The sequence below is a fragment of the Leptidea sinapis genome, chromosome 1 (assembly GCF_905404315.1).
Source record: "Leptidea sinapis chromosome 1, ilLepSina1.1, whole genome shotgun sequence".
NCBI lineage: Eukaryota > Metazoa > Arthropoda > Insecta > Lepidoptera > Pieridae > Leptidea > Leptidea sinapis.
The window spans coordinates 1,836,222-1,852,800 of NC_066265.1; the positions used below are offsets into that span (position 1 = coordinate 1,836,222).

General features: G+C 39.0%; 1 protein-coding gene across 8 annotated transcripts in view; it reads right to left on the bottom strand.

Moving 5' to 3' along the window:
* Nucleotides 1-16,579, bottom strand: part of LOC126979839 (tropomodulin-1) — a 132,016-nt gene that overhangs the window by 15,988 nt on the left and 99,449 nt on the right. For 4 of the 8 annotated variants that reach the window (XM_050829410.1, XM_050829405.1, XM_050829447.1 and 1 more), the window contains exons 4-9: nt 13,015-13,138; nt 9,888-10,003; nt 8,333-8,437; nt 4,390-4,641; nt 3,504-3,651; nt 853-995 (exon numbers count right to left, since the gene is read on the bottom strand). In XM_050829410.1, the coding sequence (XP_050685367.1) occupies nt 853-995; nt 3,504-3,651; nt 4,390-4,641; nt 8,333-8,437; nt 9,888-10,003; nt 13,015-13,138 (888 nt within the window). The remainder of the gene's footprint in view (nt 1-852; nt 996-3,503; nt 3,652-4,389; nt 4,642-8,332; nt 8,438-9,887; nt 10,004-13,014; nt 13,139-16,579) is intronic. The other 4 variants (XM_050829428.1, XM_050829438.1, XM_050829419.1 and 1 more) reach the window with 1 other exon arrangement.

A 16,579-nucleotide genomic window follows, 5' to 3' on the forward strand; every position in this document is an offset into this window, starting at 1 on the left:
TCACGCTCGTCTTGTACAGTCAGTACGGTTTGCAGTTTCCGTTAGGTACATGTTGTGTTCCCTTAGTGCTATCACTGCTATGTCTTTCGAGTTTTCATTGTCACGTTACTTAACCCAGGTTCTTTCATTGATTTAACATCATAATAATAATCAGCATCACAACACAACACCTTTACATCAATCTATAACACTGACAAAATAAATCCTTTTTTATTTATTAATAATAATATCCTAGTGAAGCATGTTTTGCACACCGTACCAAAGCGACGATGTGACGTCATCGACGCGGACGTCGGGTCCAGAGATAATATAACCGGGTAGTACATACATGCCCGTGTCCATACAAACGTGTGCCTTAGACTACCTATGTCGTAGTTGGAGTATTGTCTGTGACGGAAAACAACATGGCGGACATCTAAAGACAGTAAAAAATATAAAATATAGCAAAATGAATTGCTTATTGCTTTGCAATTATATGATACAAAACAGACGTCTTATTTTGATATAAATATATGCGTACGCGCTAAAACTATTACTAGATTTAAAGTATGGTTTACATTTGAAAATTCTCCATCTAGACAATGCAGAATAATTCAACAGACAAAAACCTTCGCAGACAAACAAATGCATTCACTGACCGGTTTCACAAACAAACACATAATGATGTGGGGCATTCTCGATGTGTCCACTCGCGATGATTACTCACGAGTTCAGAATAGATTCGAGCGGCGTTTGCCGCTCCATTGATATAACACTTCCGTTCAGAATACGCGCGTCAGCATCCAAATTCTCACTCGCTGGTATTACGATCGATTTCTCAACACTCTCGGTTACGACCGAGTTTTCTGTTACCATCGCTTCGGTGGTCGGTGTTGGCGTCTCGGCACTCGGCGGAGTCAGGTTGAAGAGGCTAGTATTGATTCCAACAGCAGACGGACGTGCGCGCGGCAAACGCAACCGCAGTGAGACGTTAGTGCGTTTATGCACGCGGCAATCTGACAATATCGATATAAATTATCGATTCCAAAATCGATATAAATTATCGATTCCAATATCGATATAAATTATCGATTCCAATATCGATATAAATTATCGATTCCAATATCGATATAAATTATCGATTCCAATATCGATATAAATTATCGATTCCAACTCGATTGTCCGATACATGCATTGCAAATCGAATTGTTATTTACAATGTGTGATCTGTGTCGTATTGATGCCTCGATTATTGATTCTGTGTTCGACATGAGATGTAGGTGTTTCGGATTACGATTGAATTAGTAGGTTTGTCACCTATTGTGCTACAAGGGCAGGCAAAGGGTGGCGCTATGGGGGCAACAATCATATAATTACGTCCACTCTTGAAGTCCGCAATTAGGCCTCTTTGCTGCATCTGTATATATTATGATCATGTTTCATACAATGTGTTGTTATAATGAAGTCATCCATGTGATAATTATAATGTAAAATTGTGCAATTTTATATGTATTCGAAGTTGATAAAACGATATAAATGGCGAAGGATACAACATAAAAATGCTACAAAATATGTCTAATTAAGATGACATAATGCTTATATTGCAGATAGAAATAACCATTTAGTGAAGTATTAATTAATTCACAGTTTTCAAGTTATTTATAATGGTTACTCGTTTTGATTTTGATATATTATACTTCATGTGAAATGGATATAAGAAAATCTGATTTTCATAACAATGCAATGTAATGAATTAGGTCACTTCAGTTTATGTTCTAGTATATTACTTTAAGACTACAATATCGCGTAGTAGTCAAATAAATTTGTAAACTTAATTTGGTAAATCGTTTTTCTTTTCATTTTGTGAGGATTTGATGTTGAGGGGTGTCTGTCATCTGCCTATAACAGTGGTAATATCATCAGTTAATAATAATTATAAGGCATCACAAAATACCTAAGAAAAACCGTGGCTTATTAACTAAGACTTACAATTTTTTTTTATTGTAGAGCATTTACGTGATGAAAAGTGAGCACCACCGCAGATACTCTGTTGCAAAACCAGAAGAATCACAGGAACGGCTTTTGGGAAGAAGAACGCGCTTTTTGAAACCATTTGGTTTGGTTGAAACATTGTGCAAGAAAGCCAGTTCATCTCAAACTTTGGCAGTGTGTGGTAGAAGGTTCCTTAAAAACCGTACTGTGAACAATCGCCACATATCCAGATGGTGAGGACGATAAACCATTGGGAACAATCCCCGTGAAAAACGTAGTATAAGACGATGAAATGACGTCTCTATACAACGCAAAGTGATCTAGCCGTTCACAGAGCACGGGGAACTAGTGATCAGATGAACCAGATGACTACTCGAGCAGCTCTGCGGTGCACGCGGTGAAATGTTTTGAACTGATATGGGGTTTCCGGTCACCAGAACAAAAATAAGAACAATACTCCATATGTGGCCTATATTACTATTTTCTAATAGTAATTATTCGAAATTTTATATTAATCTTCCATTCTGTATATAATAATATGGAAATGACTACATGCCAACAGGAGATGCCTTTTCAAACGTCCCGGTTCTCGGTAAGTGGTGAATTCTGTCCGGCAGACTCCTGGCTTATGATGTACCAAACTGAGTCTTCGGTGCGACTCCGGCGATCGTTTGTTATGTAATTCATGATGGTACATGGATATGAAAATTAACGAATTGTTTCCGCCACGTAAAACCGCACTGGCTATGTATCTGTTTATAAATGATTTGCCAAAATAATTGCGTTATAGGGGGTGCGGAGGGCGGGCGCTGCATATGAGTAGAACTGTGGTAGTAATATTTTCCATCAAAACTTTCGTGGGTGTACATATGCACAGACCTCATTTCCTTCCGAAACATGTCAATAACTACACATCTCCGATCGTTCGTTTGTAAATGTTGAAGCAGAATCTCAACTGGTTTATTTAAGAAAACCTCTATAATTAACTGAAATAAAGCAAGCTTAATATTATAGTTAACCATTAACCGGTTAGAATTATTTGCTTAGCACTGTGCTATGAGAAACCGAGACATGTGAAAGGCACCTACACTATAGACCTGGAGAATAAAGATAGATGGAGAAAAAAGAGAAAAAATTAATAAAATAAATGCACGTTGTGAAAATGAAGAGGGCTATGCTCGGAGTTTCACTGCGAGATCGAATCAGAAATGAGGACATCACTAGGAGAACCAAAGTTACCGAGATAGCCCAGTTGGTTGCGAAACTGGAGTGGCAGTGGGCAGGGCACATAGCTCGACGGACAGATGGCCTTTGAGGCAGTAAAGTCCTCGAAAGGCGACCACGTACCGGAAGACGTAGTGTTGGTAGGCCTCCCACAATGGACTGACGATCTGGCCAAGATCGCCGGATAGGATGAAGGCAGCGCAGGACCGTTCGTCGTGGCAATTTTTGGGGGAGGCCTTTATCCAGCAGTAGACGTCTTCCGGCTGAAGTCATGATGATCATGAATCCGCGTTGTGCTGGCGACTCACTTCTGTCGATGTTCCGCTGCAGATGGCTGGCGACACGGTGGCGCGCGTCGCTGTACTCCAGGTGAAGTCCCAGCCGCAGGAGACTCGGGTTCTCCTCCACCAGCTTCGTTATCTCCATCTCTATCTTGTTGCCCAGCACTTGCGACCGCTGTATATAACACAATCAATAGAGATTATTATTTTCTATGCGACATATTTATATTAATAAAAATTTCATGTCATGGTGTTTCTCTGCAATGGACTCCTAAACTACTGAAATCCTAAAAAATAAACTTTTTTCAAATGTATATATTGGATATCAATTAGAATAATAAACAGATTTCCTCAAGCTCATACCAAGCACAACAACTTAAAAATTTAAAAAAATTTGCAGTTGTAGAGACTGCTGATAAAAAATTAACTCAACTCTTAGTATTAAAATTAGAAATTTCATAGTAATTAAAAACAATTAAATTATTAATTTCAATTTATTTTTTAAATTTATTTTCAATTATTTATTAATGAAACACAAAAAACTATATCAACAGTAGACATCTAAGATCTACACACCAGTACCAGTGGGAGGCTCCATTGCACAGGATGCCGGCTAGATTATGGGTACCACAAATGGATTTCGGTCTGAAGGGCGCCGTACCTAGTGAAATTACTGGGCAAATGAGACTTAACATCATGTCTCCATGTAACGAGCGCAGTTGTAGTGCCACTCATAATTTTTGGGGTTTTTCAAAAATCTTGGCACTGCATTGTAATGGGCAGGACGCATTAATTACCATCAGCTGAACGTCCTGACAGTTATGAGTATGTCGGTGACACGAACCCATAAGATTTTCCCCTACTAAAAAGCACCCAAAGCGGCTAAAGAAGTTTAACTTTATGATTGTGTGACCTGGTTGGAAGCTCTGAACTCCTCGACGCTGGTGGTAGTAAGCAGCGCTTTGACGAGCTGCACAACCCCAGGGGGGCTGATGAAGTTGGTCTCCACGTTGACGACCCGTAGTGTGGAGTTCTCTTGGAGCGCGTCTGCCAGGATTTGAGCCGTGCGATCGTTCAGTCCCACATTTACAAGAGACAGCACCTCCAAGTGTGTGTTGGTCTTCAACGCTTCGAATAGCTTCTCGAATTTCTCGTCGCTTATGTTCTGAAAATAATATCCATGTATAACATTGACATCCATATAGCCCAGTGGTTAATACGCCTTACTGGTCTAAAAAGGCATTTATTTTTTCTCAAAATTGAGTCCTTTATTTTTTTTTTATAGAATAGGAGGACAAACGAGCGTACGGGTCACCTGTTGTTAAGTGATCACCGCCGCCCACAATCTCTTGCAACACCAGAGGAATCACAGGAGTGTTGCCGGCCTTTAAGGAAGGTGTACGCGCTTTTTTTGAAGGTACCCATGTCGTATCGTCCCTGAAACGCCGCAGAAGGAAGCTCATTCCACAGCTTTGTAGTACGTGGAAGAAAGCTCCTTGAAAACCGCACTGTGGAGGACCCGCCACACATCCAGATGGTGAGGATGATATCCTAGCTTGTGGCGTGTCGTGCGAAGGTGGAATTCGGCGGCAGGAATCAGGTTAAACAGCTCTTCGGAACACTCCCCGTGATAAATGCGGTAGAAGACACACAATGAAGCGACGTCTCTACGCAACGCCAAGTGATCCAGCCGTTCACAGAGCACTGGGTCCCCGACAATTCGAGCTGCTCTGCGTTGCACGCGGTCAAATGGATCGAGCTGATACTGGGGTGCGCCAGACCAGAGATGACAGCAATACTCCATGTGTGGCCGGACCTGCGCTTTGTAGAGCGCTAGTATGTGGGCCGGCTTGAAGTATTGCCGTGCTCTATTAATGGCGCCCAGTTTCTTTGAAGCCAATTTGGCTTTGCCTTCCAGATGACCACGAAATTGGCAATCGCTCGAGATTTCGAGACCCAGTATTCCGATACTAGGCGAGGCTTTGAGGGAAGTGTTGTCGAAGAGCGGTGATACGACAAATGGGGTTTTTTTTAGTGGTAAACGCGCAAACTTGAGTCTTCTGCGAGTTAAATTTTCCCCATTCCGCGACCTTCTCAAGAGAGGACTCGATAGAAGACACAAGTTTCTCCCGGCACTGGTCGACGATTTCCCGAGAGAGACCTGCATGGCCCGTGTATATGGCATCACCAGTGCTGTCGTCTGCATAGCAATGAATGTTGGAGGTGTCCAACATATCATTGATATGCAGAAGAAACAGCGTGGGAGACAGCACACAGCCTTGGGGCACTCCAGCATTCACGGGCTTCGGGTTCAAGCAATGTCCGTCGACAACGACCTGTATGCTGCGCCCAGTGAGGAAGCTGGAGGTCCACTTGCACAAGCTCTCGGGAAGCCCAAATGAGGGAAGTTTGGAGAGGAGCGCCTTGTGCCATACACGATCAAAGGCCTTCGCTATATCCAGGCTAACTGCCAGGCCTTCCCCCTTGCTTTCAATAGCCGCAGCCCATCTATGTGTCAGGTATACCAGAAGATCACCTGCCGACCGACCATGGCGAAACCCGTATTGTCGGTCGTTGATCAACTGGTGACCCTCTAGGTATACCAAGAGCTGACGGCTAATTATGCTCTCCGTGATTTTGGAGAGCAGGGAGATAATAGCAATAGGCCTGTAGTTTGCCGGATCTGAACTGTCTCCTTTTTTTTGGATCGGATGGACAAGGGCAGACTTCCATGTGTCGGCGGTGTTTTTCCGTTGTCGTCAAGAGTCGAGTGTGAGGCGAAAAGAGTGCACAAGAGATCGGCTTTCTCTTTTGCCGTATGGGCCAGGGTGTCATTCCTCATGTGCAACGGCGGCATGGACGGCTGGCTGAAGTTACCAAGAGCAGCTTTCGACAACGACCAGAACTTGCGTGTTCCGGTCGGGTAACTGGAAAGCTGCTCGCCGATCTTGACGACGTGTTTTGACTTCGCACTTCCCAAGGGTAGGATGCAAAAAAGGAACGCATCCTATCCCAATCTGCTGACTTGTAATGCCAAACGCGGCGGGTCACTGGTGGTCTGCGACGTTGGCGTCGGATAGGCACTACACTCCTGACCAGGCAATGGTCGGACGTTCCGAGAGGGGCGTCGACAAAGACCTGGTAACCATCGGGATGTGTAGTCAGCAGAAGATCCAGTAAGGACGGCATGTGGCTATCCACATCCGGGAGCCGCGTTGGCGACTCAACCAATTGGGACAGACCATACGCCAATGCAAAATTATGCACAGATCGCCCTGCGTAGTCTGTGGTACGTGATCCAAGCCATTCGGCATTGTGCCCGTTGAAATCACCCAAGACTACGATTTCAGCGGAGGGGATCTGTGCAAGTACGTCGTCAATTGCCGCTTGAACGCAGCCCATGAGATGATCGGTTTCTGCGTTACCACTATGGGACCTGTAGACACACGCATAGATGCGGACGCGGTCCTCTAAATCTACGCGGAGCCAGAGAGTGGACAGGTCCCTACCCTCAAAATTGCCGAGACGGCGACACCAGATATCCTCCCTAACGTACACACATACCCCGGCATGAGGCAAAAAATTGTGCTCAATTTTGTACCCGGGGTACGTTAAATATGACGTATCGCTAGGTCGAGATATCTGCGTCTCAGTAAGGAAACACAAGGCCGGCTACGCCGTCTCAAGGTGGTGGTGGACGGCGTTTAAATTGGAGTGAATTCCCCTGATATTGCAAAAGTCCACGTTGAGTGTGGAGCGGGGTGCCGTGATACTGCCGCATTTGTCCTTGGTCATGCGCGGTTCTGATTCCTTTAGAATTCTTTTTGATGTCATTTCTAATATCTCTCGCTCTGAAACTCTCCCAGCATTCTTTTTTTTGCGCTCTTTTCAATAAAAATACACAATATTGTACGGTCATTTCTATCGCTATAAAACAATCATAATATCTGGGACTAGCCCAGGCCGTCCGATCATTTAGATATTATTCAGCTGTGGAGTAGTAGGATTTACGACAGCCATTTTTTAATAAAACCGGGTACCGGGTTCGAATACCGGTAGATGCAAACGATATGATAAATATGGATGTTTATTTCCGAGTAATGGATGTTCATATGTAAATTATGTATATTAAAGTTTGTATGTTTAATGTATTAAATGTATTGTTGTCTTATACCCATAATAGAGGTTATGCCTAGTTTGGGGCAATATAATGTGTAAAAGTGTGTCAATATTATAATAATTTTACTATTTTTACAAAGACAAAGTATATGAGGGTTTTGATTTATACGTTTTTTTATTCGTTAGGAAAAAATTATCAGAGTGTATTTTTACCATGCACACCGTCACGCAAATTCGACACCCTGACGATAATTAGTAAACTAGTCTAGAACATTTGTATCATACTTCAGACTAAATTATAATAATATTTTGAGAAATAACAAACAGGTGAAGTGTTATTTTGTTTGTGTAATGTTATTTTATTATTTACTATCAGAGCTCATAACAATCAACTATGATTGGATTATTTTTTATGGAAAAGGGGACAAACAAGCGTACGGGTCACCTGGTGTTAAGTGATCACCGCCGGCCACATCCTCTTGCAATACTAGAAGAATCACAGGAGTGTTGCCTGCCTTTAAGGTACACCTACGAAGGTTTTTGAAGGTACCTGTTTCGTATTGTCCCGGAAACACCACAAAAGGAAGCTCATTCCATAGCTTTGTAGTATGTGGAAGAATGTTCCTTGAAGACCGCACTGTGAGGGACCAGCACATATCCAGATGGTTTGCATCATCCATGTGACATATTTTAGCTTGGAAGGGTATGTTAAATAATAAGTTGAAGAGTCAACTTACCTTAATATTATTCCAGTTGAGATCTGTTAGATTCTGGTCATTCTCGTGCACCCTCTTAATTGTTTCATCGGGATCCGTGTCATTTGGTGGGTCCATAGGATATACCTGCAATATACAATTATTAAAGTAATAACTAAACAATATGATATGTTTTTAAAATGATAACCCTCACTTCTAGGATTAATACACAAATAAAATTTGAAATCAAAATTTTATGAACGATGCGGGTTTCGAACCCACGACACGACGTTATCAACTGTAAAGTAGATCCTGTAGATGAAGCCACAACCTGAGAGTTGAACAAAGCAAACGGAATTTTATAACGAGGCGGTACTCGAACGGTTAGCTCAGTTGGTTAGAGCACCGGCACGGAACGCTGGAGGTCGTGGGTTTGAATCCCGCATCGTTCATAAAATTTTATTTTTCAAATTTTATTTGTGAAAGTATTAACTATTTGCCCTGTGCATCCCCGGGGCATAAAAAAAATGGGGAAGTCCCATGCCCAAAGTTAGTTCTGGTAAGAGGCGACTATGGGGCATTTACCTGTGCAAGGTTCCTTTGCACAGGGTGCCAGCTAGATTATCACTAGGTGGGGTACCACTACGGCGTCTTTCTCTTCTGAAGCAGTTCTGTGTAAGCATGCATTATTGTGTTTCGGTATGAAGGGCGCCGGGCTAGAGAAATTACTGGGCAAATGAGTTGTAGTGTCGCTCAAAATTTTTGGGTATTAAAAGAATCCTGAGCGGCACTTCATTCTATTAGGCAGGGTGTATCAATTACCATCAGCGAACTTCCTGCTCGTCTTCGTCCCTTATTGTCGTAAAAAGAATATCCACAACACAGATCCATATAAAAAAGACAATATGGAACTGAGTAACATATTAACATGCAATTAATATAGCTGTAACATACGTGTTCATCACATTTGCTGACGATTTACAAAAACAAAATGACCGAATTCGGTGTATCAGTTATGTCAAAAGTACAATTGACCAGAGACACTGTATAAGTAGTACACATTATATGAGAGTAAATTGGAATTTGATTGGAAATATTGGAAAAGCGACGTTGCCACGCAGTGCAATCTGTCAGGACGGTGTTACGAAGGTACTCTAATTATTTGCCTATAATTCGCTTGCGTTCATCGTTGCCGCTCTTCCAGGGGCCGTAGGGGGCATACCCCCTACCCAGAGTTTGTTTGAAAATTTGAAAACATTAAATTTACGGTTTAAATTTAATAATAAATTTAACAGTACTCTGTATTTAAGTGAACTTACATTACACTAGAAATGTGGTGTTTGCGAGTAAAAACAGTTAATAATTAAAACATCGAAATCGACTTTCCGTATCTGGGGCTCTCTACCATTTTTATTTCTCATATTATTGCAAAAAAAAATCACTTGGCAATATCTAATTGTCTTTAGATTATAGTAAATTAATGGTTAAATATTAATAATTAAGTACTTAATAATAATTTAATTTATTTAAGGCTTATTAGTACTTTAGGGTTTAGACACTTATTAGATGTTTGGTACTTTAAGGTGAACATACTTACTTTAGGTTTGGTAGCTTTTGTGATGCCATCCCATCCGAGACCCACCGGCTGGCCCTTGTTGAGTAGAGACGCGTGGTATTGGTCCTGGTTCATCATTGAATGGAAACCAAGGATAGCTGGAATCATAATATACTTTTTTTTATATATAGGGAAAAAGTCACGAGACGTATTACACCCAGCCCATTTCCATGCGATGCCGCTCAGGATAGTAATTGATTGAACCCAAATTTCTGTGCGGCATGAGATTTAAGATGTTAATTCTCACTTGTTAAAGTTAAAACATAATTTCACTAGCTAAAGCACATATCAAACCGAAACAGAAATATTGATTACACATTACTGCTTCATAGTAGAAAAAGCCACCTAGTGGGCATACTGTGCAGGAAGCCTAACCAATTTAACTCCAGAATGTGTCTCTATATGAAATCAAGTGCGTTTTGTGACTATCATGATAAACAGTTTGATATTTTTTAAGTGATATCCCTCACAATTCGGATGGATGCGTTCGGGAAGCTCCATAGAATCTTCTCGTCCAAAATACCACAGTGTCTGAAGACGAAGGTTTTTAACCAGTGTGCGTTGCCAGTGATGACTTACGGTACGAAAACGTGGTCGCTAACTTTGGGCCTTATGAGACAGCTCATTGTCGCTCAGAGGGCAATAGAGAGGGCTATGGAGGGCTCGGAGTTTCCATACGAGATCGATCAGAAATGAGGAGATCCGTAGGAGAGCCAAAGTTACCGACATAGCGACATATATGGTTGCAAATTTGAAGTAGCAGCTTGGCTCGACGGACAAATGGCCGTTGAGGCCGTTAAGTTCTCGAATGTGACCGCGAATCGGATGACGTAGTGTTGGTAGAGCCCCCCACAAGATGGACCGACGATTTGATCATGATCGCCGGAGTAGGTTGGATGAGGCCAGCACAGGACCGAACGTCATGCCAATCTTTGGCTTGGTCAAGTCAAATACTTTTTGAAAGAGCGACATCTCAAGTCAATTTCCTAATATGCAATTATTGGGGTTGAGCAGGTTATCAAATGTAAAGTGAATCCTATAGATGGAGCCACCACCCGAGAGTTGAACAACCATACCAAGATTTACGGGTGATGCTGAATGCGGACGGGTGGCTTAGTTGGTAAGAGCGCTGGAATGTAACCCGAGAGGGAGATTCGAATTCCTCATCGCCCATAAATTTTGGTTACAAATTTAATTTATATCATTATAATTAATAACCATTACAAATCTTTTATGTTGTAATGTTTAGTTTCCACTTCAAAGTATCAATAACATATTGTGTTTAATTAATAGCACCTTACTTCAATTTAATTGATTTGAAGTAGGTATGTTAATTAATCTCTTATCACAAAACTAACTAGCCATTATCAACAGTGTTCTAATAAACAATGATGATTCATCTGACCTATATATAACTATTAAAACTTGTTGATTGTACTAAACAAAGACAATTTTGAAAGTAGCTCAATGAAGGATAGTTTAACTTATTTTAATCTTTTTTGCACGCTTTTTATTAGCTTCATCTGTATGTATGTTTGTTTGTAACCGACTCATTTGAGCGCGATTTCGACCCACTTTAAACGGCCTGATTTCGTTCTACTTCGAAGATATACATATCGAGGACCGATTACAATTCATTTTTCAATTTCCAAATTAGATTTTGGTTAATTTATATAATTGGCATAAAGCATATATTATAAATGTATGGTTTTATTGAACTCATCGTAAACAGCTAGATAGTTTTTGACGTTGTTTTTTTATATTTGAATGGTTTAGAATTACAATTGGTTAAGATTAGTAGGTATATAATATTAGTGTAGAAATAAACTTTTTATCTTTCTTAGCCTCATATTTAAACAAAATAAGTAATTTCCGCCGGGCTATATATATTCTATGCTACATTGATACTTTTATTGAAAATATGTCTTTTTTATTAACATTATCTGTTGTCGATCATCATCATCAACACTCGCAGACGTCCACTGGTAGACAAAAAATTCTCTCTATTGTCCTCTGAGTGAACATGAGCTTTCTCATCAGTCCCATAGTTAGCGACCACGTCTGCGTACCGTAAGTCAACACTGGCAACACACACTGGTTGAAAACCTTCATCTGCAGACACTGCGGTATTTATTATGACGAGAAAATTTTACGGAGCTCCCTGAACACTGCCCATCCGAGTCGGATTCGACAAGTGACGTCTTTCAACCTAGATACCCTCCAGCAATGGCTAAGGAGTTAAAAACATGTTTTTGTTCTCTATATACGTACAACTAAATGGATAGTAGTGACATAAATGTTCCGTAGTTTAAACATGCCCCAAAGAAAATAAATTTAGATGAAAGCTACATTAATCTCCAAAGTCATACTCAAACTCTACGTATAAGTTATATCATCGATATTAATCTGACTTCTCTTCATACAGTTAGGAAATAATTTGTATGTAAGTTTAGCGAATATAATGTAATAATAATTATATCTCTTAGTCTTATATAATAACAGCTTCATATAAAAAGTAATTAAGGCTTAAGCATATTTTGTTTTTTACTCATATAATTTAATTGTCTTTTTTTCGCTGAGGTACTAGCTAATATTTACTATGTGAAAATAATTGAAACATATTGTGTTAGATGCCTGTAATTGTTTGTTACATTTAGTATAAATATACAAAACTTGAACAAAAAAAAACTAATAGGACTTCTGGATTAGAAGCGGGGTCTTCTACGTTCCGGATAACCTTTGTCCCATCTGAGCTATAATAGTCTTGTATATAGTGGCGAAATTTACCTTTGTATTCTAATGTTATTGTAGCTGTTTCACATTAAAACACGGATAAAACTACATTTTATAAAAAATTTAAACATAGCTAGATCGATTACTCGCCCCCAAAACTACCTGTATAAAAAATTTCATTAAAATCGTTGGAGCCGTTTCCGAGATTCAGATTATATATATACTGTGTCGTAATATATAATGCATCAATGTAAATAAATGTTGGTATTTCTAAATACTAAATTAATTATTTGTAACCATGTAATGAGCATAATATTGTTGTTCCAAATTATATTACATATTTCCTTAATACTCATAATATTTCAAGGTCACTCACCAGCCAGGTCTATTATTTCCTCCTGGGACGCTGTGCCGAGGGCCTGCTCATATTCATCACCTAAATCTATTGTTATCTGTTCTTCAGCCTCACGCATTTTCTCTGGTGCTGGCGGCGGGATCCACTGGAAAATTAAAAGGTATCTTAATCAATATTAATAGTATACAATTATTCTATGTTGTGAGTTCCACTTGTTGGTTATTTTGGTTCCATATATGACATTGTACCTAATTACCTTCTAATATTGTAAAAAGGATCAGAGGGCCTACCATCAAGTTTTAATAAGCGATGCGATTCCGATGCAGTTCAGTTTAGGTACCTAAACGGAATCCCTAAAATTCGTACCATGAAATTCCTTTTACTGAATGGCGTTTGGATCGCTTATGGAGATTGAACGAAATAAATTTGTCTGTGGTCCGCGGTGTGAGAAAGAGATGCACTCTACTGTCGTTGCATAAGTTTTTCTCTCCTACTCGAACCATATGCGTTACGTTTCAAAACCTAAAATGACATGATTTTAGCGGTTTTTTTGCGTAGAAAATACTGCAAAATACATTTTAAAATTGCGCTTTATAGCGTCAAATTAGCCCTTTTTTGTACTTATTAAATAATAGTAATATAAATAAATAATGTTCATTGAATTATAAATTAAATGTTTGCTTTGGTGTTTTCGTAAAAATAACGAGTTATGAACGACCCTCCATTGATGTTTGATTTGACAGAAGTACAAAGTACATGTTTTTTAATTCGTTCTTGCGATCTTACTGCCTCTTCTTTAGTATTTTCATTTTCGGTATTTATTTTCAGTGTTTTGTAGGCTTGGTACACAAGAGGTCAATGCATCACATTTAAATAAAATAATTATTAGATTACTTAAATCTTTCGTAAATAGTATTACAGAATTATTAGTGCGAGACTAGGCGCAACTGCAAACACATCTCACTCGACATCGAAAGGCCCCAAACTAACTAGTGACCTACGGACATGAGTTAAACCGTTTTAATCTCTATCTTAATCTATACATATAAATAAAATTAGAGTGTCTGTTTGTAATATTGAAATAATCATTTTGTACTACATGTATATGAATATATATACGGTTCATACGCCACAATAACTTTTTTTACAATTTTTGTCTGTCTGTCTGTTTGTCCCGGCTAATCTCTGAAATGGCTGGACCGATTTTGACGGGACTTTTATTGGCAAGTAGCTGATGTAATAAGAAGTAACTTGGGCTATGTTTATTTTAGAAAAATTCTTTTATTTTAGAAAAATAAAGTAATATTGCAATGTCCAAGCAACGGTGTAACTCTAAAAATAATTTACATGGCAAAACAACGTTTGACGGGTCAACTAGTATAATATATAAATCCAGTGTCCTGATGTTTTCCAGTGAACTTCTTAACTAATGAACGGATTTTAATGGGGATTATTACTTCATGGAGTGCAGTTTAGTCCAACTTGAGATAGGATAATTTTTATTTCGATTTGGGACCCATAATTACTTTTATTTCCAATATTTGTTTTGTATAGACATATTTTCTATGAGTGAATTTATTGACACACCGTTTGACAGTTGTACTGTGAAACAATTTCATTATAACAATAGGCAGCATATTTTACAAAATTATTCTTGATGTAATGAAATATTATTGACAAATTCATAAAAACCATTTTTTTATTTATTTGTTTGTCCGCGATGAACTCACAAACTACTGATTCGATTGAAATCAAATTCTGCACACTATATGCAGTTTGTTCCAACCTGATAGATAGGATAGTTGTAATTTTGAATCGTGATTCTTAGTTTTTTAATTTCAATTTTTATTCCTATATGAATATTTCTATAATAATTATTGTAATTTTGAACTTCCACAAATTACGTAATAAACAAAAAATATTGTAAATTTAATATGAAATTTTGTATGTTTAAAGTGTATGCATTTCTTTGGATGAGATCACGAGCTAGTAATTATTAAGTAAACTACTTGAGTTATTAATTCTAACAAATTCAGAATAAATCTACAAAATCACAAAACAAAAAAAAGAAATTTGATGAAATTTAATAAATCACCATGACTTTAAGCAACTTCAAGTTTACATTAGATATTTTATTCATGGTGTCCTGAATTTGAACAGTAAACTCATAGAAAATATATATGTCTAGACAGAGCCTCTTCCTGTTGAAGGCAATGCATGACAAAAGGCCAGGTTTATTACTTTACTGTGCATGACAGCTACGTCTTACACTCGCGATATGTCATTTATTTTAGTGTGCGTGCAATGCTCAAAATACAGGTTAACTGTCAGCCTCAATCTTTTTGTACGTTTCCACAGCTGTCACAGTCAATCTAAGAAAAAAATATATACCGACTGTAGAATAATGAAGCCATTATGTACTTATTATAGTGGCCTTAAAAGATCATTAAATGAACATAGGTAATAAAAAGCTAGGTTCACATGACTCAGATTCACAAGTGAATTAAATGTCAGGGTCAAATTGATTTGAACTCGCTAACAATCATTTTTAGACCTTGTGTTACCAAACACAATCCCGAACATAGACTTTATATTAGATGGTTTTGATTTTTTTATGGCAATATGGGACGAGAAGAGCAGGGCGTTCAGCTGATGGTAATTGATACGCCCTACCAATTACGATGCAGTGCCGTTAAGTAAGGGTCTTATCCCTTAATATAAGGTTATGATAAGGGATAAGAGGGTTAAGCTCAGACTAAAATCGTGAGTATAAAGCTCAAAAATCAATTTACCAGTGGGAGGCTCCTTTGCACAGGATGCCGGCTAGATTATTGGTACCACAACGGCGCCTATTTCTGCCGTGAAGCAGTACTGTGTAAGCATACATTGTCGCGTTTAGTCCTGAAGGGCGCCGTAGCTAGAGATTTTACTGAGACTTGACATCTTATGTGTCAAGGTGACGAGCGCAATTGTAGTGCCGCTTAGAATTTTTGTGGTTTTCAAGAATCCTGAGTGGCACTTCATTTTAAAGAGCAGAGTGTATCAATTATCATCAGTTGAACGTCCTGCTCGTCTCGTCCCTTATTTTCAATTTTAATGACGAGACGTGAAGGACCTCGTCTTGTCATTTAAAAGATTGAGGGTTTCATTCTTGCCAATTTTCTCCTCCAAAAATTTATCAATCCCAAAAAAATTTTGGAAACTGGAAACTGAATGAGAAGGTAATATTCTGTGTCAGACTATTTTGATTTTTGACACAACCTGAGAGTTGAACATATGACGATACGTCACTCGAACGGTTAGCTCAGTTGGAAGAGCACTCGCACGGAACGCGACAGATCGTGCGTGGGTTCGAGTCCCACATCGTTCATAAAATATTGTTTTCAAATTTTATTTAATGGTTGGTCTCCGCTGCGCTCCAACTAGATACTGCACTACCTAAGAACAATAGCTTTATTATTACGGCAACTATTAGATGCTTGTGTGCGTGGCATCTTGATCTTGTAATCCCAAGTCTTTCTTATTTCTTTTAGTATTATTTTTACAAAGTTTTTTTCGTTTCGTTTCAATAATCAGCAAAGTTTAA